Source organism: Narcine bancroftii, chromosome 1 (genome assembly GCF_036971445.1).
Source record: "Narcine bancroftii isolate sNarBan1 chromosome 1, sNarBan1.hap1, whole genome shotgun sequence".
Taxonomy (NCBI): domain Eukaryota; kingdom Metazoa; phylum Chordata; class Chondrichthyes; order Torpediniformes; family Narcinidae; genus Narcine; species Narcine bancroftii.
Window position 1 is genome coordinate 61,023,443 of NC_091469.1, and position 27,783 is coordinate 61,051,225.

The window sequence follows — 27,783 nt, forward strand, 5'->3', positions numbered from 1 at the left end:
TGATTGATACAAACATTTCATTATCTATGCATGAAAGATTTTCCTGCAAATGCCAGTTTTGTGCAAAATGACAATTTTTTTCCACTACTGAGGAATTGTTGGCCAAGTTGAGGTCGTTTTTTGGTAAGAGGAGATGGAGGGAGGTTTTGTTAAGCTGCATAAAGCTTACCAGGTGATGGAGAGAAATTTCTCTTATCAGATCACTATTCGCTGGCATTGGATGAGCAAATGAAAGGTAACAGAAAGATGCCTCGAGAAGATCACTCACTGCTCTTGCTACAAATCACTTATAAGGTTTTCACAAGACATTGCACAATGGAAACAAAGACCTGAACAATAAAGAAGAAATCCTTCACTGCTTTGCGTACTTCACAGCCCTCAACTTCAATTTTTTCATGTTCTTCAATAATAATGTTATTTTCATGCACATAAGCACTATATATATATACATCCTGAAATTCTTACTTGCTGCAGCCAAGTAGGATGTTTATTTTAAAGAAACACAAACCCTAATATACATTAAATTACAGCACTAAGTGAGAATAAATATGAAAGATGGCAAATAAATATTCAGTTACAGTAGAGCAAGAAACTAAAAATTATGTTTCAATGGTGCAGACAGGTCTTTGTGGCAATACTTGAGAGTACTAATGGGAAGTTCAAGAGCGACTAGCTGTTGGGGGGCAGGAGGTGTGGAAGGTAGAGGTGCTAGACTTGAGGCTTCTTCCTGAAGGTAGCAGTGAGAAGAGGTGGTGACCAGATTGATGGGGGTCCTTTATGATGGTGGCTTCCTTCTTGAAGCATCTTCTCACATTGATGGCTTAAATGGATGGGAGGCCGAAGCCTGTGGTGGCTGTGTTTTCTACCTTCTGAGTTCTTGGGTGCTTGAGTACCAAAACAAGCTGTGAAGCAATCAGTCATTATAATTTCCACAGTGCACATATAGATGTTTGCTGGATTATTCCACTATATCAGACTTCTTAGAAAATAGAATTGTCAGTATGCTTTGTTTACATTTGCTTCAATGTGCTGGCTCCAGGTGAAAAACCTCCAATATGTGGACTTCCAGGAATACCTCTACCTCCATTCCATCAATGCAGACAAATCTGTGGTTCCTCACTTCCTCTTCCTAAATCTACAATATTCTCCTTGGTCTTATTGAGATGGAGAGCTAGATTGTTGTTCTGGCACCACACAACCAGGTTGTTGATCTCCATCATGTATTCTGATTTACTAATTCCCCTTATTCAGCTCACAACTATGGTGCCATCAGCAAATTTATAGATTAGGGTGAAGCCAAAATTGGCTACATAGTCTTCAGTGTAGATGGAATAGAGCAGAGTACCAAGCACTCTGCCTTGTAGTGCCACTGCATTGATAGTCAAAGAGGAGGAGGTTATATTTCTGATTCGTACTTGTTGGGGTCTTCCAATGAGGAAGGCAGTGATCCAGTTGCAGAGGGATGAACGGAGTCACAGATCCTTTAGCTTGATCATAGATTTTACTGGAATAATGGTGTTGAATCTTGACCTGTAGTCTATGAACAACAACTTGATGTAGCTGCTTTTGTGATACAAGTGATTATCCACAAAGTGGTGTAGCTAAAGGGGAGCACATCCTTCAAAAGTGGCACCTTTTCAACAGTGTTTTTTTCAATTCTAGTCCCCTTGTGCGATAGAAGTCGGACTTCATTTTTTTTTTACTTTATCACATGGTCTTGGAAGAACTTACTGGATTCATTAATAACTTTATTTGACCAACCTCCCGGTATTTTGAACTGTGTGCTCCGTCTTCTGTGATGCGCTGGTGACCGCAGGCAGCCTGGCATCTGGGGAACCAAAACAAACCATGATGTTATCATCTCCTCTCTGACGCTGGATGATCCTTTGGAACTTCATAGTTTTCATGACACAAGACACAACCCCAGATATGTGTAAGATTCATGCATAATGATACTATTACTGAAATGTGAAATTAATCAGTGTAGAATATAATTATGTATATTTTAGCTAGGTAATGAAATATTTTGGGTAATGTAAGAGAAATTAGAGTGCATTTACAAGCCAAATCACCGGCACCCGTAGCCTAGACATGCATTGTGAGGGCGCTGGACAAAGTGGCAACTCTCTGTCTGCCTTACAGTAGACAAAAGTTGAAGGATTTCATGTCTTTTACATTATAAATGTATTAGTGACAATAATGGAACCTTTACCTTTACCAAAGCACTTACCTTGGTCTCCTACTGTGTAAATGAATTTAAAATTATTTATCATGCATTGCGGTACCCTTTTTTTAATATGCTTGCTGCCACTAACACTAGAAACTGACTATGTACCTGAGTGGAGGTTCAGCGTGATCTCATTGACTTGTAGTAATGATAGTCAAATTGAAGTGGGTCCAGGAGCTTTCTGAGACAGGATTTGATTGTTTCTGTAATCAACCTCTCAAAGCATTTTATCACAGTAGACGTAAGTGTCATTGGCCGATAGTCTTTGAGAGGTGGATTTTCTTCTTCATTCAGACCCAAAAAATATCTGGTAATCTACCAGGGTGACCAGATTTGCATTTAATGTAACTGAGATCCATCAAGATATAGAGCAACTCCAGATTCCAGCGTTTGTGTTCCCTCATGTTATTATTTGTCAGTCAGTTACAGGAAGTCAATGAAACAATTGAGGTATCAAAGAATCAATGATCAACTGATCTTTATTTGAACTACCATTATCAATGTACATCTTTGGCATTACAAAGTAAAAAACAAGTTAAAAACATAATTAAAATTACTAGTGATTCAAAAAGAATTTCTATATTGCTGAATGTGTGATTTAAGACAGAAATTGACATGCATCGGATTAGTCAGGGTATTAATGGTTACAGGGAGAAGGCCACAAAGAAGGGATGAGTGATGAGCATCAGCACTCTTAAATGGCAGAGCAGATCTGACTGGCCATCAGGCCGACTTCTGCTCCTGTATCTTGTGCTTGATCTTGCGTGAAAAGAATTCTCTCTGCATGTACCATTTATTAAATGTTGTGAAAAGGTAATATGTGTAAAAGAAGCGGATATTCATGCAATTTGTGATGCTACTGGTGTTCCTTAACAATTTCCCTATTTGGAGAGTTGAAGTAGGATAGGAAAAGATGACAGTGCTACTCCAACTGTAGCTCTGCTTCAGCTGTGGACCCAGGGAGAGCAGGGAGAAGGGACACTGCACTCCTGCACAGGGTCCAACTTCCTGGTCTTAATGGCAGCAACTCCGTACAGGCTTTAAATGATCTGTTAAAGGAGCCAATGGTGTTTTGCATTAAAATTCTGCAGCTGCTAGGTCTGTGCCAAGGATGGTGATGTCCATGCTTGGCAGAGGCCCATGAGGGGTTGAAGACTCCAGATCACTGAAATGACAGGGCACCAGAAATGAGGAGAACACTGTCCATTGAGAAGGAGAGTGGAGCAGACCCTACAGGTTGGTGACCTTCAACATGTGAGGAGCTCAGCAACTGAAGGACTCTACAGGACAATGAACATGAAAGCAGATTGGTGAGGGACTGAGCGGCTCCAGGCAATCAGGGACATGTAGTCAAGGGACTCAAGGAATCACAATTCAAGAGGGTACCAAGGGCAAGAAGGGCTCCTGAAGGGCCTCAGGTGCTGAGGTTTTCCTGATTGTGTCAGAGCTTTGGATCTGGCCTCAGGTTGTCAATTGATCGAACAGGGTATGTGCAGTTGCCGAAGCATTGGAGGGGAATCCATGAACACTCTTTTGCTACTCTTTCTCTCTTACAATAAGGGGGATTGGATAATACTAATGACAACTCTTTGTCTACCTTGTGGTAGGCAGAAGGAAATTTTGTGTAATATTAAATTTTCTGTATTATTACATGAAAATAATGGGATCTTGAATTTTGAAGAAGGTTCAATTCCTGGATCGCAGAACTCATTATGCTTAGACCGTAGTTGGCCGATGTGTGCAGAGGCACAGCTTCCTCTGGATAAAGCATCTGGAAGGTTATTAAGGGCTCCTGGCTGATAGGCAATGTCATAATTGTAGGTGGAGGGTTCGATCCTCCACCTAGCAATCTTGTCATTCTTGATTTTTCCCTTCTTGACATTATTGAACATGAATGTGACCGAGTGCTGGTCAGTGAGGAGTGTAAATCTTATACCACCAGGCAGTGTTTCCAGTGCCTTATGGATTCTACAATAACTTGATCCTCCTTTTCCACACATTTCTGGAGCTCATGGCATAATGTCCAAGGGGAAAAATGCAACCGGCCTGTCTGCCTGGTTGAGGGTAATGGCCAGGGCTGTCCGAACCATCGCTTTCCACTTGGAAAGGTACATTCTCATCCAGCACATGCATGGCGGCTTTGGCAATGTGATTCCAGAGGTAGTAAAAAGCCATTTAGTTTTCACTGAGGGGGAAATTAGTCATTTTTAAGAGAGGGCAAACCTTTTTAGTGTATTGAGGGATCCACTAGGCATAATATGAGAAAAACCCCAGGCATCTCCTCAAAGCCTTTGTAGTCCTGGGAATGGGGAGCTCTAACAGGGTATGCATCCTATCAGAATCAGGGCAAATGATGCCATTCTCCACCACGTAGCCAAGGATAGCCAGCCGTTTAGTCCTGAACACATACTTTTCAGAGTTATAAGTGAGGTTTAGGGTTTTCACTGCATGGAGAAAACTCTGGAGGTTGGCATCATGGTCTTCCAAGGTGTGGCCACAAATAGTGATGTTATCCAGGTAGGAGAAGGTAGTCTTCAACCCATTACTTATCCACCATTGCATCTATCTGCCTCTGGAAGATAGAAACCCCATTAGTAATACCGAAAGGGACCCTCCGGAATTGATAGAGATGACCTTTAGCCTCAAATGCCATATATGGACAGTACTTGGAACGGATTGGCAGCTGGTGATAAGAAGCTTTCAGGTTGATGGTTAAATAGACCCAATACTGCACAACATCAATCACCACGTCTGAAATATGAGGGAGTGTGTACCGATTAATAGTTTGGCTATAGTTAATTACTAGCCTGGACTTGTTTTCCCCCTTTACCACTACCACTTGCACTCTCCACAGGCTGGTGCTAGATTCGATGATACCTTCGGGAGGCAGACGTTGAGTCTTAGACTTTATAAAATCTATGTCTGCTGCACTGTACCTCCTGCTCTTGGTAGCAATGGGTTTGCAGTCTGGGGACAAATTCTGGAAGAGAGATGGAGGGTTGATATTCAGTGTGGAGAGGCTGCATGTGGGTTCTAATTTTCGGGGACCCTCCATTCCAAACCATTACAGGGGGGAGGGGACCAGAATACTCCAAGGACATGCTTTTAAGGTGACACAGGAAGTCCAGACCCAACAACACCAGAGCACATAATTCATCAAGAATATACAAGCAAAATTTACAGAATTCTCCCCTTCAAATGACAGGTGTATTATACAATGTTTTTGAACACGTGTAGAATGCGAATGAGACACGAGAAATATGCAATAATTAGAAGGATACATCTTCAGGTTGTATTTTTGCACAGTCTGCGAGTCTTTGAAGCTTTCAGTAGAACCCCTGTCGATTAGGCATTTTGTGGAATGTCCGTTTACCTTCACAGTCACTATGGAGTTGCTGAGCTGGTGGGGTCTGTCCTGATCTAGGACTGTTGAGGCCAGGTCCCCGGAGACTCCATGCTCCTCAGTCAAGTGGCTCCCACCGTTCTGGGTTGCGCTGCATGGGTAAGATGGCATTGACCTCGTAGTGCAGTAAGATGGCGCCCTCCTTCTTCCTCTGACGATGATGGTGCCACATTTGAATTTGGGTTGCGGCGAGATTGCTGCTGAACCTTTTTGCGCCATTTCCTCACCGCCACCCTCCATCAGCATGTTGCGCAGCAAGTGGATTTGGGTGAATTCGGGGCAGACGGCTTGGGGCTGGAATCTGATCTGGGAGTGGTGCAGGCCATGGACTTACCTGGGCTTCCCCTTGTGTGACAAACCCTTGCCAATGCCCTTTCTTGCCACAGCTAGAACACAGTCCTTTGCCAGGCAACGAGATTGGGGATGCTGGCTCTTGCTGCAGAAAAAGCCCTCTCTGGTGTAGGAAGCAGCAGGATAGCAGGACCCCTCCTTGAAAGGGGTCACCTGGGTGAGCGAGCTCGCTGACTTCGAGGTCATCATTCTCAAGTTTGACCTGTTCCAGTGATTTTTCCAGTTGGATGTGGCTAGCCAGGTCCTTCTTTCCTGACTCAAGCAGTCGCTGCCTCATACCTCAAGAGGACCCCCATGACTAGAGTGTCCTGGATGTGTTCTTCCTCATGAACGCGGTCCATAGCCGCTTCATACCTGCGCTTCTTGGCAAGTGTATACAGATCCAGCAGGTAGTCATTGATGGTCTCTCCTGGTGGCTGGCAATGTAGAGTAAGTTGATGCCTCCCTAGGACCTCGTTCTGCAACTTCAGATACCTAGCCTTCAACATCTCGATAGCAGCGTCATATATAAAGCAGTCCCTGATGACTGCATACCCTTTCGTTCCTACTCTCGAAACGTGTGCGGACCTCCAAAGTTCATCGGTGAGGAAGATGTCTCAAGTCACATTCAGATAGGCCTGGAAGCAACCTGAACTCCTCAGCTGCATCGGGGGATAGGGGATAGCAGTATGCCTAGCTTGAGTAGCACTTCCATTGTTAGGGAATAAGCTAATAAAACTGTAGCATGAATAAAAACTCTCACAACTGGAGGGAGAATAAACACTTTTATTAGCTTATAACTGAAGGTAGGATCTCACAGTAGTGTTCAGAAGAATTCTGGGTTTAGGTGGGAAACCAGGATTGTATGTGAGCAGATGGGGGCGGAGCCAGGAGGCGGGGCCAGTCATCAGAACAACACCCTATCAGTGAATCCCGGTTCACTGCAGAGGTAGAAAACAGAAGAGATCTTAAAATCTAACATGAAGAAATGTAACATCAATAATTGGGAAACGAATCACGAGGACAGGAAACTCTGGCAAACCAGCCAAGAAGGACCAGAAAGTTTCAAAGCCAAAAGATGTGCAGAACTAGAAGAAAAGCGAAGTGAATGGAAAGAGAGGCAGCAACAACCAAAGCCTGATCTTCCATCTGGAACAACCTGTCTTGAATGGGGAAGATCTTACAAAGTCACTTGAAAGCCCATAAATAAATCGATGGAATGAAGTCCATCCTGGACCTTGTGGGGTAGCCACAATGATGACGAGGAACCACAATCTTGTTTAAAAATCACATACCACCATAGCTTGTATTTATCTTGATTTAATTATGTTTGTTTTTGCTTAATTCATGTAATTAGTAAATATAACATGCATTGTATTAACTCTTGGGTATAATGGAAGTTCTCAGAAATGTATGGTAGTATTATGCTGTACTGCAGAATGAATGGAGCAAGAAATGGTCTAGGCATGGAAGCTGGCAACATATTTATACAGTGGGCAACATTCCATATGTTTTTAATGGTATTTAGGCAATTGTATATTTTAATCCACATGCAGTTTTGTGGAAGAAAGGTCCATTCAGATATTCATTCATTTATTTATCCAGAATGAAGTGACTGCCTGTGTGATTCTGATTGCAGTGTACTGAACTATTAGTTCACAGTTCCCACTAACAGATGGATTTCAGTGAAGTTATAATTACATCATTACGGATCTTTCGGTAGTCATAATTTGGCAAGGTTAGGGTGCTGTTTTGTGCAATCATCTTCTGGCCTCATGCAATAGGTTTTGCACAGTGCCAGTACTTATGTGTTTAGATTCTGGGTACTGTCTGATAAATACAATGGAAGCACTGTTTCCATTCTGCATACTATAGACACTCGTACTGCTTATATACTTTTCCACTTAGCACAAATGAAATGTTTCAGATGTATGATGTTAAATTATATTAGCACATGAACTGAACTGGCATTTATGTTTTGTACTTTGCAGCTCTGAACACATAGGAGAGCTTCAGTGACATCCTCTTGGAGAGGAATATTCTGCTTCTGTATGGGGCTGTAAGGGGCTGTATGCTGAGGTGGTTAATGAAGAAAATAATCATAGTTGATAGGAAACAACCTCTTTCATCTGAAAGGGGAAAATGCAGAGAAAAGTGATAATGTTATAACATGAATGCAGGCAGCCGTCAATCATGCTTGCTCAGTGGAGGTTCAGGAAAGAGGAAAATAAACTTTGCAGAAATTTAAGTACGTAATGCAGTACATGTCTCACAGTTCTTACACACTAACTCCCCGACAAAGCATGTATTGTTTCATCAATAATGTTGGACTGGTTCTGAAAACCACAGAGGAGATGGTGGTAATCCTGTCAGAGATCAGCAATACAGTCAATGAATCTTGACCCTAAGACCTCTTGTATTCAAATCTCCCACTATTCTATCTGTTCCCTTGATTTTGTACATCTCCGTCACATCATCCTTTAACTTCCTCATCTCAATATTCTAACCAATGTTTGCTCAATCTCCCTTTGTAACTGAGACTCAGTCAGCCAAGCATCAGCTTTACAAAATTCCCCTGAGCTTCCTCAGTGTTGAATATATTTGGTTTGTGACACTTTGTAACTTAGCTTAAGCAAATTTCAAGCAGAAATGTCACGTGGATATACTTGAAAAACCTTTGAATTCAGATGTTTCAAAATAAAAACAATATAATTTGATTGAGGATCACTTCCCCTCCCCCACCACTGACACTACAAACATCAAGTGATTTGCAGCAATATCTAGTCTTCATTGAGTTGTGTGTCTTATGTTTTGACTCGATAGTCAATACCATTTTTTAAATACCATTAAAATCTCTTGGGTTGTTATCTGTCAGAAATTTCACTGCCTTAACATTGATCACTGCAGAATCTGAAGAGGAAAGCAATGATTTTCTCCAGCGGGATTTTAATCTCCATCTTTTGAAAGGATGGTGGGATGTGTAATCGTAGCCAAAGTATGTTTTTCAATAAGTTTTTTTTTGTTTTCATATTGCACAATAGCACAAAAAAGTTATGGATGCATTTATGAATAGCATAAAAAATTGAAAAGTGCTTTCTTGAGAGATTTCAATGTTTAATAATATTATTTTAAGGTTAGTACCCTGTGAGGGTTATAATGTGGAGAGTGACTGTACTGGAGTGGTCATTCTGTGGCTTAAATGGAATATTGAAACCCTGCCCTCTCCCCAAGAGAATAAAAATTACACTGGAACAAAAAAATAACCTTTCATTTTGTCTCATAAATTATCAGAGTAAAACCTTTATTAAATAAGCAAGAGAATAAATTCATTAGAAAGGAAACAGCATTTACTAATTCTGTACTGTCAAATAAAGCATCCCAGAATAGCCTTTCAATGTCAGGCCATCCACACTTATGAGAGCAGATACTGCTTGACTGCAGAGGATCAGGAGATGTTTAGCACAGCAAATCAGAAAATAAGCTTCCCACAGAGAAGTTAGCAGGATTAATGTTGTGCCTGGGTTTTTTGAGTGATCTTATTGAAAATAACTAAGATAAAACATACAAAAATATTCCTTCCCAGAAAATTTGACAGGGTAAGGAGCACAACTACTCATCGTGTCTTGACTCCTGGAACAGAGTTTTACCAGCTGTTTATCTGAAGAGTTCCTCTCCAGGTTAATCTCATCTGTTGCAAACCATCTGGATCTTCCCAAATGGAAGATCTGATCATTAGGGTGGTGTTGGTTAGTTACTTAGAATTTCTGTTCTTATGCCTTAAAATCAAGCAAGGTGTTGTGCAAGAAGCGAGGTTCAGATAAAATGAACATCAAATCTATGTCTAATTATAACAGTTTAAAGATGTGCTACATCACCTACCAAAATACTCTATTACTGCATTAGCATAGTTGGACCACACTGGGCTATTACTTGATTAGTTATTTTAAAATAACCGCATTAAAACACTTTTAAATCCAGAGCATCCTTGAGGATAATGTTACTCATTTTTAAGCAACTGGAAGTCTATACATGTATTAAAAATATATCATGACATGTGTACTATCAGACAGGAATAATATATCTCTAAAATGAGCTGATCAGTTAAATCTTTACTCCAGTACATTGAGACATTTGGCCACCTTTCCCAACATAAGAGGTTCTCCAAATCATAAATCCTTTCATTATTGATACATATGGGGCTTTGTTTCATTCAGCACATTTGTGAGATTAACTAGCAGCATTATTATCCTTGTTTCAACAGTTCAAGAACATATACTTCTTAAATCACCCAGATAAGGCTCCTTCTGTTGTTTTCTTAACTAAGATTTTACTGCAAAATGTCACGAGTGTAGATCGGTATTATTTTCCCATCAGAGTTTGGAGTGAAATTGCATGTGACTATAAGGAAGATGCATATTCAACACTTATACCGAACATGTGCAACATAGAGTACCTATAGTGCAGTGACAAGGTATGTTTATAAGATGCTCATGGATTATAAGCCATCAACAGTTTATTAAAATGTTTCAGCTGGAGAAAACTCTATGGGTGGTCACTCCTGAACCAGCAAACAGTATTTGCTGGAGTACAACAACAACTGCAGATACTGAAATCTTGTGCAGACAAAGATCTGGAGGGACTCAACAAGTCAGTCAACATCCCTGGACAAGAACAGACTCAACATTTTGAGTTGTGACCCTATTTCTAGACAAGGATGGGAAGGGGACATATCAAGCATAAAAGGGATGGGGAAAAAGTCTGGGGAGGGGCCATAAGGTAATGGAAGAAGAGGTGACTGAGAGAAAGTGAGTACAGAAGCAAATAAAAGATGGGTGGAAAGTGGAGCCAGCTGGGAGTTGGATTACTTGAAATTGGAAAATTCAACGTGTAAGTATGAGTAAAGGAATTAAAGTATCTGGGAACCAATTCCAGCTGACCCCTACAGATGCTTAACAAAGCAATTGGCAAGTTTGCATTGGTCTCACTAATATAGTGCACTGAACACAGTAAACAATGTTGGATAAGGTGCATATAAAATGCTGCCTTACAGGAAGGTCCATTAATACCCTTGGTTGGAGGTGAGATGTCAGGATAAGTATTACACCTATTGCATTTGCAGGAGGAGCTGACTGAGGGGATGAAATGATGGGTAAAGGAGGAAGAGCATACCAGGGAATCCATTTGGAGAGAGTGGCCCCTGAAGAAAGGGGTGGGATAGGATGATATAGCTAGCGATGGGATCACATTATAGCAGGCAGGCGCTGAAGAATGATATAACAGATTTAGGCTGCTGGAGTGAAAAGTGAGAAGATGTTCTCTTATTATATGAAGGCATAGGGAAATTAAGTGTGTGAAATGGGGTAGATATGCAAAAGTGTGGCAGTGGGGAAAGCCACACTTATTGAAGGAGGAAATTTCAGATGTTAACTGCATTTGCTGCTTTGAATATTCTGTGACAAAAGAAAGCTTTCATCCTGCATTATATGGGAAGGATTTCTGTACTGTAAAGAGCCACATGAATGTAAAAAAAAATCTTGGATGACTTGAGTGACAATGAAAATGTACCCTCATTGAAATCATCGGTGAATACTAATCCAGCTGTTAATATAAGATGGACAGATTGATTATCAGTTGGTGGTGATGTCGAGGTTATATATTAAGTTATAACTAATGGTTGATTTGTAACTTTCAGTGATTGGCAACTGAACATTTGAAATGGGTTTACTGGTGGAGAGGGAAGAATGTGAATTTGCAGATGGGGGGAAATCTCCTTGTTGAGATTTTTCTACTGCCAATGGATTAGGATGCACCTTCAACAGCACAGAACCTTCATTTACTACAAATGTCTCTCCTAAACCAATAGAGGCTTCTGGTTGTAAAATTTATATAAATATTGGAGACATAATCTCATATCATTCATTACCCATGAGTTCTACCTGTTGAGAGTTGATCTTCAAAGCTGCTACTTTCAGAATAGTACAGGAAGCCTCAATGTTGCTTGTAAAAAGAATCAATATGGTCAGGTTTTCAGTTTGAGCTTCTTCAGTTTGCGGTATTTAAATTTTACAAGCTCCAGCTGAGTAGAAAACTCCTTGGCCTGTTCCACTGTTCATCTCATCCCTGCCACTCAACATGCCAGTTATTGAAAAGGCACAAATTTGGAGCAGAATTTATGGTCAGCAAAATTTAACAATTTTTTTTACCTGGTTGAAATCCTGGCATTTATGGGCACAGTCCCATAACAAAATCTCCACAAATGTGTGGGAGTATTATGTATAAAAGCAAAACCTTTTTCTCATTCAACATTATGATAAAGTGAACAATGTTCTCCTGATCACATTGTCATTTGTGCTGTGCAAAAATTGTCTACAGTTTTCTTACATTACATCCTGGAATTCCTGACCAAACATTATAGTGGGATTTTATCTTCAGGATTGACAATATACCAGATGGAGTGCAATTATGAGGAAAATCATTACTTTGCAATTAGGAATGGGTAATATTTTTGGTCTTGCCAATCTTGTCCATGTTCTCTGATTTCATACAAAAAAAATGACAGCAGTGATTAGTCCTCTAACGTACTTTATTGACAGTACAGCACTGTATTCCATGTAAATAAGTGGTTCTCAGACCTATTCAGGGTGAAGTCAGAAGGGGGATGTGTTTTTAAAAACTCAAAGACCAATTTCAAGAAACCACCTGCTTATTTGACATTGCCAAAGCAAGCAAAGAAACATACAAGGATGCTTTCAATATTTTCGTTCTTCTTCCTTGAGCTCTCTCCAGCTGTCATACTGAAATTTCCTCCCAGTAGGATGGGTGCAACCAGATGTACTTAAAATGGAACAGGTGATTACCAGCTTATTTAAAATAGCTTCACCACAAGTCTTCTGTGTTAGAGATACCAGAAATAGACAGAGGCAATGTTTTATTCCATCTCGTGTACTGACCGCTCTCATTGAATTATTGGGCAACTGCATGTGAATAGAATAATAATAGACATTTATGAAAATCAAACTGATAAAATGCAGTTCATCTCTCTCCTCTGGGAAATTTTACTTACCAGGAATTTGAGTCCAGAATCCCCCATACGTATTCCAAGCTTGTGTGACTCAGGATTAAGAACATTATTTCCTCCAATGGTTTTACAAGAGCGACATTATTGTATTTTTTTAAATTAAGTGATCGTTTGCACTTCAGAAATCAAAGCAAACCAACATGAGGATATGTAGCCAGATGCTGTGGTGCTCGTTTTTGGCAGAAATATTCATATAGATAAGAGAAAAACATTTTACCTGGCAAAAATCGTATCCACACAGATAATAGGCTAAACATTAACTGTTAGTTAACTGTTAAATATATTAAATGAGAGATAATGATTTGGTTGTGGTTGTGAGGATGTGCAGCGAACAAACCCCACTAACAGCCGTGAGTGAGCTAGACCAACTGATTTTAATCGAACTTGCATGTGCGCTTGTGATTCCCAGGACAGAAATTACATCAGCCCAGAGGGCTGGAACCGCACCCAGTACACGGGGGCTCTCTGCCCCCTACAGGTTCTCGGCTCAGTAACCCGGTTCGCTTGCAGAGTGGCTCAGCCTGCCACAAGGTTTCCCTTTATGGGATCAATGTAATTTTCTCTTCAATTGACTAGGTATTGGTTAAAATGGCTAATACAATATCACCTCATTTAAATGACTGCCCAAAGTTAAATTCTGTCCTTCAACCTCATGGGGCTAATTTAAACCCTGATTCACAAGCAGTTTTGAGTCAGCATTTTTTTTTTTTTTTTTTATTACACACTCACATTGCGAGGCAGAATTGTATGGGATATAAAATGAATAGCTCACCCAAATGTGCCAGTTGATTTCCACAGTTATGATAAAATTACAGCCTTTAATTCAGTAGCCTTTATTATGGGATTTGGCCTCATACATCTTGATGATTTGGCACAATAGCAATTTCAAATGCATGGGTTTACATAAAGTATGTGTTCCACACAATTGTGCATTCCCTTGGTTTTTTCATTTACCTGATTTGCCTCTATTCATTGTACATTATACATATACAACCCAATTAAATATCATATCTCTGGACCATAGTGAACAACAGACACACATCACATCCTACATCATGGGTGACCAAACTTGTTTAATGCAAGAGCAACATGATAAACTTCAGATGTTTGAGAGCAGCAAAACACAAAAAGATATTACATACACACCTCTACTCTTACATGCATGCTTTGTTACAAAAGTTCTATATAAATATTAAGAAATATATGTACATAATATTTATTCATGGATGTAGTTTTTAAACTGATAATTTGTATTAGTTTCAATAATCAAGAAGTATACTCTAAATACCAAATATTTTCAAAATCCTGACTGAATATTCTGTGGAACTCTGCGCAAGGAAGCAGTAGAGGATGCCTCATTAAATATATTTAAGATGTAGTAAGATAGATTTTTGCATTGTAAGGGAATTGAGGGTCATGGAGGAAAGATGGAGCTGGGTTCATGGCCAGATCAGCTGTGATCTCACTGAATGGGTTATCTTCCAGAACCACTGGTCTCTGCAGATAGCTGCACCATTGCAGCATTCACAGTGCATGATGTGGGAAATGACCTGATGCAAAGCTGCCTCCTGTGTCAGAGCGAGGCCCAGGGTTCCACAGTGCAGTGGCTTCGCTAGAGTTGGTGTCACCCAGTGTGGTAACTAATGGTGGCGCCCCCCCCTCCCCCACCACAACTATGGACCTCCTCCTGTACCAGACCATACAAAATCCTTAGGATATTAACAGCAAAATTGTTTTGTAAAATCTTTCTACTTTGAATTACAAGGCTTTTTTATTTCTTTCTTCTTTTCCTTTAATTACTACATCATTCTCAAAAATGTTATTGATGTAGATTCACAAATACTATTTACAACAATACTGTCACTAAAACACCAGAAAATTTGACAAAAGCAGCAACTATAAAAACAAAAATAACAGCGTGCGCTTGTAGCACATGCAGATGAAGCCACATGATTTGAAACATTGTAATTGGGTAATAATGACAGCTCTGACTTGAGTGCATTAGAAGGTTCAAAAAGTGAATTAGTATAGTTTTAGCCTTGTACATGTGAAACTTTTTTTGTGTAACAGGTTATATTATATTTTATATTACATATAAATATGTTTTTAAAAGAGAAATTTGGAGGTTTAGTGTAGGTCATTTCACAAACAGATACTAACATTTCACATCTCATTTAAAATAAGAGCTTGGCTGAATCCTGACATTCAGGCCCCAGTGGCTTTTGCAAAAGACAATTGAACTTTGGAAGGAATTTCAGAAGTAGGTGGAAATGGAACAATGTACACTCAGAGGCTGATAAGATCTTTCAAAAATTGGGTTTGAAGCCCTACAAGAAGTTCTGGTTTTTAAGCAGAGAGAGAGAGAGAGAGAGAGAGAGAGAGCAGAAAGAACAAACAGGATTTCTCTTAGAGAGAGAGGTCAGTTCTGCAGTAGCTTTTAGAGGCTGCGGCAGGCTTGTTGAAAACCCCATTTTGAAGATGGGTTGTGAGTTCTGAGTTCAACCTATTCAAAATTATTGTATTCCATACAAGAGGAAATGGCTGGCTAGAGTGTTTCTCCTAAAATAAGGGAACTAAGAGGAACTCTGTGGTGACCTGGAAGAAGAGATTATCATTTGGAAAACCCATGATGGGGCCAGTTTCTTCAGCAAGACACTAAAGTGGCTAATTGGAGGATATCAGTTTGGGTGTGTGTCCAATGAGCAACAAATCTCTCTGACACCCACGAGCAGTAACATTTTATCTTTAACACCAGAGTCTGGTAAAAATTCATACACAGTGTAAGAATTGCCTGATACCGGTGGACTTTGAGAAGTGAGATTGGATTGTGAATCAAAGAACATATACACATTACATGGGCACTTAGAATTAGAAGGGGGTTAAGTTAATAATAATGTTAAAGTTTGATCCTATTTTTATGTTTAAAGAAAATTAAAAGCAGCTTTTAAGTTGTGGTGCACTGTCTTACAGAAAACCGGACTCAACAGGCTTTATTCCACTTAAAGTCCCTGCTACAGTTAGCTGTAGCTCTGAGTGACTGACCTTGAGGGGCTAGATGTGGCTTATATCCCGGTGGATGATTGGCAGCTGACCGGATGGGGCTTGGTCCATTCAGGTCTGCTGATTGACACCTGGCCAGGTGTTGTCTTGTCCTCCGTGCTCTCGCTCCAGGTGCACAGGTCGCCCCCTGCAGTAAGCTAGTGGTGTATCACCACATAAGTCACCATTTGTCTTGGTGAATTTCTATTGCTGCTGGGTTTTGGAGTCCTCTGGATTTATAACAATTATAATAACTAACTACAGGGATATTTTTTGAGAAAATAATAAATTTCTGTTGAAACACTGCACAAAAATTTTATACAAAATAATTTTGGTGACAACCCCTCTGATGGTGTCATCTGATGCAATCCAAACAGCCTTAGTGACATCAGTGCCACGACACTGCTCCTCCCTGTCCCACACTCTGCTTCTTTCTTCCCAGTCACTGGGAGTTTGGGGAAGCAGCTGCTGGGAACAAAGGCTGAGGTATGCCTTATCTCTTGATTCAGCCTTGGCTTCCTGACCTCTGTCCTGCACCAACAACATGTATACATCATGATCCAAAAAAAAAATGCAGGTTTCTAAACTTACTCAACAGTCTCACTACCTGTGGGAAGAAGTTGGTTCCTACCTTGCAGTCCTAGTTTCTATGCTCCTGTAACTCTTCCTCTAAGGTAAAATTATCGTAGGCTGGATGGTAATGGTGCTTGATAATTCTGTAAGCATCACTCCTGGTAAATGTCATCAATAGAGGGAAGGGAGTCCCCAGTGTCCTTCTCAGCAGTTTTAATCACCCTCAGTACTAACCTACGAACTAATTCTTTGCAGCTGCACTCTGATGCAGCCAGCCAGGACACTATCGTGCTCCTGGAGAATGTTTTGAGAATGGTGCTCAATGCCATTTCCCTCCTCAGCCTCCTTAGGAAGTGGAGGCACTGCTGTGCCTTTCTGACTAATGAAGAGGTACTGTGGGTCCAGGATAGGTCATCCTTTAAATGGATGCCAAGGAAATTTGTGGTCCCTATTCTCTCTATGGCAGAGCTATTGATATGTAGTGAGGAGTAATCCTTCATCTCCTTTGTCTTCTCTATGTTGAGGCTCAGGTTGCTGCCCTTGCACCACTGTACAAGCCTTTCAACCTCCTCTCTGTAAGCCGGCTCATCATTATTGCTCATCATTATCTCATCCACAAACGATGATTCCCTTGGGGTTGAATCTGGCAGTACAATCCTGAGTTAACAGTATGAACAGTAGCAGGATGAGCACACTGCTGAGGTGTGCCGTCCTCAATGTGATGGGGTTTGGCGGTTTTGCTGCCAAGCTGGACAGACTGTGGTCTTTCGATCAAGAAGTCCAGGATCTAGTTGTAGTGAAAGGTACCGAGTCCCAGCAAGGACAGTTTATCCACTAGCCTCTGGGGTATGGTTGTGTTGAAAGTTGAGGTGAAGTCAATGCACAACAATCTTTGTGTGGATCAGGACTGAATGGAGGGTCAGCGCTGTGGATCAGTTTGGCCAACAGACAAAACTGGAATGGATCCATTGTTGCTTCAATGTGTCATTCAACACATATCTAAATAGCTTAAACTTGACGTTCAGCTTTATTTTGATTCACAATGAATAAACTGGTTGCTGGCAACCAGTTTCATTAATAATGTCAAATGACTCCAAATGTTTTATATTATACATTATAATATTATAAATTATAAGCTTTTGTTTGAACTAAGCCTTACATGCACATTTAGAGATCCACACACATATTCTCACTGTTACTGTAACCAATCAGGGCTGGATTGCAGTTCGGGGAAAGCCCTTGGTGTGTGTATGTGTGTGAGTCCTCTCCGCGGGACTCGAATTCATTCATTCGTAAACTCAAACCATGTGAGGCCGAGCGAGCGAGCGACAGAGAGAGAGAGAGAGGCAGAGAGAAGCAGCCGCTTTCTGACCAGTTCATTACATTACTGTAAGAGCAGCCTTCCTCAAGCTATAAAAAAATACAGGGAATATAGAATCAGCCAACGCCTGCCTCACCCTTCTCATTCTCAAACCAAACAGGGTTCTTTTTTTTCCGGCTACTGATTATAACAAGAATTAACTTTTATATTAACTCCAGGGTAGTGTGGGAATACAAGAATGCTACAGAGTCACATTGCCTATATTTTGTATCTACTCTATTTCACGGATACAATAGTTTCAGGTACGGTATTTTTTTAATATATTGAAGTTAGCTTTGCTTTCCCCAAAATAAACACCCGTTTCAGCATTTTATTCTGCACGTTAGAAAAACATACGTTTCTAACCCAGCTTTATTTTCTACTAGATTGCAGTAATTGATCCAGAAGGCTCAAAATATGAATGGTAGTCTGAGATGAAATTTGATGAGCCTTAAAATATTATTTTTGCATTAATTGGATTTCTTTTTTTCCCCTCTACACAGGTCTCGACAGTTTCCGAGAGGAATCGGAGATCGTTTTTCCGACCGTCCTGCAGCATGGAAGACCGTCCACGGAGCGGGGCGAGCCGGCAACTGGCGCCGGCACCACGTCCCGGGAAGTGCGCTCCATCTCCCACGGGGACGAGTACGAGTCGCAAGAGTTTTACCCGCGGGAACTGCAAGCTCCTGGCCCGCCCGGACACCGGGGTGCCGCCACCGCTTCCTCCTCGCCCGTTTTCTCGCCTTCTCCCCCGGGGTTGCAGCTGAAGATTCCGGCGTTCGGCAGAGAGCTCTACCTGAGCCTGACCAGGGACAGTCGCTTCCTTTCCGGCAGCTTCGCCGTGCACAATCGCCGGAGCCGGCACCACACATCGGTGCGCTCCTACCGCGCCGAACACGCCTGCTACTACAGCGGCTTCGTCCACAACTCCAGGGGCTCGCTCGCCTCTTTCAGCACCTGCGGGGGACTGGTAAGTGCACAGCTGTCAAATACCACTGACGCTGACCCGCCTGCTGCCTTTTTCCGCCTGCAATTCCAAAGCAGTTGAAACAATATTTCGGATTAGAACTAATACACTGATATTTATTACGGCAGGAGGCGATTCAGGTTTCCCCTTTCTTTCCTGGGGCAAGTTTGATTCCCCCCATCCCCCCTGAAATGAGTGCATTGTAGTTTATGTGCCTTTTCACCTAACTGTCTGCATATTTTCCCCCAAATCATTTTCCTTCATCAATTACTTTCAGAATAGAAGTTGGCAATCGTCGTGATTTTGACATCAAGCCAGGTCCGTTTAAAAACTCTTTGCAAGACTCCTTTTTGTTACAACCGTGCGGGAATAATGCCCACCTGAATAGCTGTAATCTGGTCTGGGCCAGGAAAGGTCCCACCCCTCGCCCAGAGTTGGGCCGATAGGAGGCGCGTCTGTATTGGACCAATGATCGCGCCTCGGCATCCAGGCGCGATGCTCCCGTTGCGCGCCCGTGGGCTGTGCCTTTCATCTCCTCGGTTCAATTCAGAAAGGTGTTAAAAAAGGACCGCTGAATTTCCCGAGTAACCCGTGAGGTTCGGAGGCGTAGCCCAAGGTCGTGCATTCAGAGTCAGTGCTTCTCACATTGCAATTGACTCTTTTTTTCCACAATGTTGTGAATTTAAAACATTTTGACGTTTCGATGACCTTCACACCGAATGTTGCACGACTTCCAAGGCACCTCCTTCTCCACATGCACATTATTGTCTGCTGACAGGTGCTGGAGTGCAGATGTTCACTTTTGTGAATCCCCATTCAGGGGGTGTTAAAGTGGGCAATAGTTAGGGACACGTGTCTTATAGAGCTCCAAAGTACAAAACAGTGCAGAAACATTAGACTTTCTTAAACGTTGCTTTGGCTATTTCAATTTTTCTTAAGAATTATATATACACATATGTCTGAGTGTTATATATCTATACTGTGTATATGAATATTCTATATGTGTGTGTGTAAAGTATCTGTCTTCGCGTGGACACACACACACACACACACACACACACACACACACACACACACACACACACACACACACACACACACACACACACACACACACACACACACCCCTTGAAATGGTTCCCCACTTCCAAAATCCCCTTTCCATGAGGATTTTGCCATTCTTGAAATGCCAGTGACAATGGCCATGATCGTATTCTTGGTACCTTTTGGCTTCTCTCCAGCCTTTGCAGTGGTTTACCACATTGTCCTCCAATACCACTCCACAATTGTGTCATATTAAAACAAAACTGCTGAGTGTCCTTTTTTTTTAAGGGGGTGTTTAACCAAAATTTAGAAGCAGTAATGTTGAAATCCCATGTTAATGTGTGAGCACTAAACACACTTGGATCAAATTCCTCTCTTATTTATGCCAAATATGTTGACCCCCAAAGTCAAATTTGGCACATGTTGAGTATTTTTACAGGATTATTGGCGTAAACTATTCACATCCATGATTTCACATAATTGAATCGAGCTTTAATTTGGGCTTAATTGAAGTTAGTTGTAAAGCATGATTGAATTACATATATGAAGAAAGTTAGTAAAAATTTGAGTATGGGTGACATGATGAATGTCTTGGACACGTGTTTTACTTGCAGTCATTCTGTCGTCCAGAAAAGAAACCTAATGTTCTATTTTTCAGTAGTATGTGGTTGACTCAGGTGTAAAACTAGCATTTGAAATTGGCTAACTACTATAGAAACCACAGAATTTCCAACAAAGAGAATACAGGTTCCTAGAGGTTTGCTTTTCACTCTGACCTATGAAGCTGTTTGACTGGAGCTGAAATATTTTAATTAGTGGCATAAATAAACAGCTTTGTGTGTGGTATAGTCCCATGGTACTGTTCCTTCAGTGATTTGTCTGAGAGCAAGCTGCAGTAGGTCTGTGACCTAATCAAAACCCCTTTCCATTCAACTACTCAATCTGTCTTTTAAGGACCGATAGCGAGAGGAGATGGCAGAGGCCAAACCCTCACACACTTTGACCTTTGCTCAAAAACAGCCATTGCTGTTGACAACAAGCCCTTGTATTACAGGCTCCACTGCATTTTCCAGGTGCACCATGGTAGGTTGCAGACTATTACACTTGTTGAAGTCATCTAAATCTTGAAGCACCACTTCCAGCATTTTTCTCTTAAAAGCTGGGGTTCTGCACTCTTATCTCTGTGTTTTCAGCAGGGCATGGACCTGGACTCATTCACTAGTTAGCAGTGTCCCATCATTTTTTTTTCTCTGCTGCCTTCTGCTTACTCACTATGTGAGTTTTAACCTGGATAGATGTTCTCTGCTGATACTGCTTGAAAATAAGGGAGGTAATGGGACAGGTGCACTTTGTTTTATACTAGGAAGCCACTGCTTCAGGACCAATGGAAACAAAAATTAATATACAAATCAGTTGATGCATTTTGGAGGTCTAGTAAGGGTAAAATGCATCCTATCAATGGTAGGGTCTTGGGGACCATTGTGAAAGAAAGGAATCTTGATGCACATTGAAGATCTCTGAAGGAATCAGCACTAATAGATTGGGTCATGCAGAAAGCATGTGGGATGCCTCTCATCATTGATAAGGCTTTACTACATTAACTCCAATGTGCACACTGTGTCCTAATTTTTAGCAGGTTCCATTTACTGTGAAGTGCAATATGCCCAGAAACTCACAACTGGATAACAGGTCTAAATATGCTTTATAGTTGTGTAAGTGAAGCAGAGGCAAAAGACAACTTGCTGCTTCTGCAGTAGAACATCATTGGTGCAACTGAACAGGGATGAAATTATGGATATTAACCTTTTCTTTATGTGGAATCTTAATCCTCTCATTAACACATTGCCAATTCACACCAGAAAATGCATAGCTAAATATGCTATTCTATCTTGTGTTTTGAACCCAGAGGACCCCAAAACGCAGTAGCAATAGAAATTCACCAAGACATCTGGTTACTTAAACAAAAGTTGATTTTAATTATCTTTAAATATGAAAACAGGATCAAACTTTAACTTATTACTACTAACTTAACCCCCTTCTAATTCTAAATGTACGTGAATGTAATGTGTGTGTAACTTCAGAAAAGTTCTTTGATTTACAGTTCAATCTCACTTCTCACTCCTCCAAGTTCACCGGTATCAGGCAATTCTTATACTGTGCACAGAATTTAACATTTATGAATTTGACCAGGCTTTAGAGCTTGAAAGGTAAATGGTTACTGCTCAGGAAGGTCCTGTGATAGTACAGATTCTATCACTAATGTGTATATGTACAGATGGTAGTGTAGGATGACTGTGATTGGCTGAGAGTGTAGCCACACCTACTGGCAGGTCTTAAAGGATTGCTCCTCGCCAGACCAGGTCATTCTGGACTGGTCAACCTACTTGTGATATGCTCCAGTCTTTTAGTTAATGAAAGCCTTGGTTCTTTCGACGTGCATTATAGGTCCTTGTTGGTTTTCGGAGAGAGGTTTGTTGTTCATTGGACACCCACAACTGATTCATTCTAATCAGCCACTTCAGTGTCTTGCTGAAGAAACTTGCCCCACCAAGATTTTCCAGATGATAACCTCTTTCTTTCAGGTCACCACAGAGTTCATTTTCTGCTTCTCTTATTTCAAATGAAATATACAGCCAGCCATCTCCTCTTGTATGGACCACAAGGGCTTTTCCAGGCTGAACTAAGAACTCACAACCCATCTTCAAAATGGTGTTTTTCTACAAGATTGCCGGTTTGTCATGTTCCAGTCCTAGCTGCTGAACTGTAGAACTGAATTCTCTATCTCTCTCTCTGGAAAAAAAAACACATGTACCTCTTAGAACAGCCAACTGCATTTGGACAGACTGTGGCTCTTCTAAGTTTGTTCATCTGTTGCATGCCCAATTAACCCCTACTTATGAAGTCTCTATAGGTATTCTTCAAAGTTTGTGCAAAGGCACTCTGAGCCTGAACTGTCTGGCTTGAGCAGAGCTCCAGCATTTTATATGAGATCTGTTTTGAATTGTTTGTATCTGTATGTGACCTAGCTAAAAAACCTGCCACTATTTATCTCCTTTAAAACCTATCTATATACAATATAAAATATGACATAATCTGTCACACTAAGTTAATGAAATCCAACCACTCTATAATACCCCAAATCACTCATTGGATGGAAAATAGCAGTTTGGTGCTTCTGTGGTTCTCAGAATTTTGCATTGAGTCTGCCAGTAATCTGCATTCACCCAGTTCCTATTGTATGCCACCATGGATGATGCAGACCTGGATGGACAATATAAGGAACCATATGATTTTGCACAGAGCTGTGCATAGACTTGGAAAGGCATCAGTTAAAAAAAAAAGCCTGTAATTTTTTTTTTAATTGTGAAACTTTTTATTTATAAGATGACAAGTACATAAAATATTAATGTTTTATAGTCTCTTCATCTGCAAACACTATAAAATGGAATGTCCTTGTCCTAGTCAGTTCTTTTTTCAACTCCAGATTGGAGTAAACCAATTAGGCTTTCAATCAGGCATAGGAATTTTAGGTCATCCTGGATCTATGGAGCAGAGGGGTTGATTACATTTCTGGGACACATTCTGAAAATAGTCCACATGGCTGTGATCTGAGAAGGGCCATTTCTCCCATTTCGTCTCCCACCATTGGTAGCACAGTAGTTAGTTTGCCTGTTACTTTTATAATTTACCAGATATTTTTTTCATCTAGTGTAATGTTGTTTTACAGTTGGCTTTACAAATAGAAATTACGCAAGGTACAACGTGAAAACAGAGTGTTTGACCCAATCAAGTCAGTTTGCTGATCATTTATAAAAGCAACACTCTCACTGTTTTCCTTGCCACATTTCAAACATAGTCCATAATTTTTCTTTTGTGCTCTGTCATATCAAAATACTGTCATATTCTGATATCTTTGATGAAATTACTGATAATAATTCCTTTGTTTTGATGTTATGATGAAAGTAAAACACAATATATTTTATCTGTTTTTAACAAGTATTTGTTCAGCTTTGGTGATGCTCTTGGTAACACATGGGTTGATGGTAATATAAAATATACCCCAATGTTTCTTATCATTAGCTTAGAATTTTTATATTCATTTTAGGATGATGGACTAAAGCCACTGAGAACACTTTAGAATCGAGGATTAAGCTTAGTAAATGAGGTACCTGCAAGGTTTTTTTGTTTTCTTTTGACAAGTAACAGATATGGTTTCTACAGCCAAATTCTCTTTTTGTTGAAAGCAGTATATGGCACTGTCATGTGCACAATGTATTAAAAGTTTATACCCCATGGTGTACTCAGTTTATAAAATTCATGTATATATGGGTGCACTACATGGGTATATATATGGGTTTTAGCAAAGTAATGACCTAAAAAAAAGCTATATATTTAAGCAAAATCATTGAATTAGTTATGCCAATACACAGTTGTAAATTCAACCTACAAAAAATTCACCTAATCTCTTCGTCTCTGGGTTCACTGAACTCTCCACTGCAAACTACACTTGGCATCTTGGCAGTATCCATTCTAGGACCTGATGATCCCAGTGGATCACTTCTCCACATGGACCATATAAACAAAAAGACCATATCAACATCTGATCTCACTACCTGTTTCTGCAATTGTTGCTGTAACATAATTACATTCAGAGTAATTCAGTTCCTTTATTGTAATACACATAATACACATTTGTTTACTTTTGTTTGTCTGTAAATGTACAGAGAGACACTGTTAGCATACATCGAGTGTCTATGGATCCTACCATATTTACGACACCATCACCCTGATATCATCTACATGCAGAAAACCACTAGTATTCAACTTGACAAAGAAGTTAGTTATTCTTATCAACTATTGCATTAATGATTGCATTTGGATGCCAGGGATCCATCTGGAGTAATCCATTGCATTATTGGTTAACTCTCTACATTCTGCCTTTGTTTTTACATTCAGTCCAACTCATTGTTGACGTTAGACCTTTCCTGTTGAAGTCGCAGTCACCTCCTTTTAGTCTCCTTTTTGGATTATCTTCAAGATTTTTGGCTTTGTCATGTTTGCTTTCAACCTGACTTTCCATGTTGTGGCTTATATTTGTAAATCCAAGCACCTTGCATGAGGTCTTCATTGCATTTGAACTGCCTCCACATGATGATACAAATATACATGACAAGCACGTAACAGCTTGACCCAGGCCATTAAGCAATTCTCTAAACAGCTGGAGTCTTGTGTGCACAGAGCTCTTCTCAGAACCCTCACAGGCTCCTCTTCTCCATCAGTATCTTCTGAGCTAGGCTTGATCAATGTGACTTAAGCATCTTAGTAAACTCTGTGAACTGGCTCACTCCTACTGTTCACATTACAGGGTTTTTTTTTCTGTGAACTGCTTTTCCATTAAGATTCATGAATAGTTCTATTGTTCTGAGATGGCCAAGTCACTGCCTTTGACTCGGACTACTTATTATGGACTGTCTTCCGTTGGCACTGGACTCAGAACATTTTTCCCTCTGGACACCTCAACTGTTCTAAATTATAATCATAAGTAACAGTATGTTATTTGTTTTGCTTCTCAACCTTGTCTGCAGGAGATTCTGTAATCTGCAACTTCAATCTCAGTATTTTCCTGCATTAATGATGAAGAACATGTTAATAAGCAGGAAAATAGACCACGTGCCCAGCCCTTAATGACCTACACCTGGCCAGCACTGCCAATCTATGACACTCGAAGAATGCCCTCAGTATTCTGTTTCTCCGAATATATGCATTGCTAATATTTTTTTTCATTGCCATTGCAAGCCTACTTCTGCATATGTCATGCTCTTGACATTTTGTCAGAGACTATATCCTTAAACTTTAATGCACAAGATCTATGCTTCCAAATTGCTATCTTACTTCTTCCAGGATGGCCATTGCATTTGATTGCTTGCTCTTCTTCAGACAGTCTGTTGTTCAATTCCATCTGTAGTTGCATTAGTGATTTTTAGTCATACCTGGATCACCATAATTGTTGTGTACGGAGTGCAACATGCTGGTTGTACTGTACAACATGCTGATTGTATTTTCTTTTACTGCTCGAGATAGATCTATTGAAATACTGTGTTCCACAACAAATTATTTGGAGCTGTAGCCTGATTTGCCAGCTGGAGGCTGCTTGATGTCTTGAAGCATTCTGATTGGATGTTGTCCGTTCACCCTGAAGCACAAGTGGCTCCTGAATCTTCTCAGTGCCTAATATTGTATGATCCTGTCAACAACAGTGCCAGAACAAGTGACTAATTTCAATCATTCTCTGGGTTATGACAGACTGACATAGCTATATTAATTTGTATTTTATAGTTGCTTATTGAATTCACAAAGTAGCTTTATATGTATTATTCTCAATGTGTGAGTAACTGATATCAATCAGTATTTTCACATCTTCACATCATGATCCATATCTGTACTTCTGAGGTAAACGGGCTGTCATCTCGACAGGCAAACTACCCTGATGATGGCCAGATGGAACCCGGTTGTAGAGGAAAGGCTGGAGATAATGAAACAGGCTGAAAGGTTATAAGTAAAGATTGGGGAAATCTGATTTTTGAAGGAAAATGAGGTGTGGACGGAGCGAAGAGAGGGATCAGCCAAGGGAGTTCCAGAGGGCAAAGAGTGTGAGCCAAGTGGGGTGGGGAAAGAAACTGAGTGAGGAAGTCTGGGGGACAATGTTCCCTCTAATTTTTAGTAGTCAGTGTGTGAAACTATCTTGTGTTGTGCATTTTTTCCCCTGTGAAAAAGTGTGTGCGCACTGAATGCTTGTGCAAACGTGAACTTGAAATTGTTTCAAGGTAATTTTAGCACAGCCTATCTCTCATGGCTAATAAAACTGTACTGATATATTTTAAAATAATACAAGTATGATTGCAAAGAGATTACTTTTAATAAGTATAATTATTAATGGCTACATTCGTTTAGATAACGATACTTATGTGCGCACATTAATTGCCTTTGTGCGCTGGTTGCAAAACGTGTGCACCCGTACACACACACACACAGCTTCGAGGGAACAGTGCTGGGGGAGTGGGGCGTTTTGGAAAGATATGGGGATGAGGACCTCATTGGATCAGAGGGAGAGAAAAAAAAAAGAAATAGGGGGGTGGTGGAAGCAGGTTACCTGAAATTGGAAAATCAAACTTCATGCTGTGAGGTTGTAGAACACATAGGTGAAATATGAGATGCTGTTTTTCTTACCTTTATTTGCCTTCACCAAGGACAGATGAGGGTGGCTAGTTAAAATGGTTTGCAAACAGGAGCCCAAGATGGTTGTTACAGATAGAGCACAGGTGCTCATTAAAGCAGTCACCTCGACGAGCTGATGTACATCTCCACTACTGAGCAGTAGGGTTCTTTTAAAATGATGCTCCTTGTAGCGTCAAAGGTAATGGGATATCCAATCATATAGTGAGGTGATTTTTTTTTAGAGATACAGCACAGTACTACTACTGTGTACATGGCCCTTCCAGCCCATGATCTCATGTGGCCAATTAACCAAATAAACCGTACGTCTTTGGAATGTGGGAGGAAGCCAGAGCACCCGGAGAAAACCTACTTCGTATTATGGCCAAATTTGCTCTTGGTATAAACAATTCACAATATAGACATGATATTTTTCTTTCTATCATTCCTGTGTTTTCTGCTGGGTTGATGCTTTTGGGAGGGAAGGGATGGTGAATGTTGATGGCACAGCAAAACTTCAGAGGGTAAAACAGCAAAGATACTTTGAAAA

At 40.6% G+C, this 27,783-nt stretch overlaps 1 protein-coding gene across 1 annotated transcript in view; it reads left to right on the plus strand.

Annotated features, from left to right (window-relative positions):
* Positions 1 to 6,940: 6,940 nt before the first annotated feature.
* LOC138735984 (A disintegrin and metalloproteinase with thrombospondin motifs 19-like) overlaps positions 6,941 to 27,783 on the plus strand; it is a 377,361-nt gene continuing 356,518 nt past the window's right edge. The window contains exons 1-2 of the mRNA XM_069885117.1: positions 6,941 to 7,064; positions 18,514 to 18,980. Coding sequence (XP_069741218.1) covers positions 6,941 to 7,064; positions 18,514 to 18,980 — 591 coding nt within the window. The remainder of the gene's footprint in view (positions 7,065 to 18,513; positions 18,981 to 27,783) is intronic.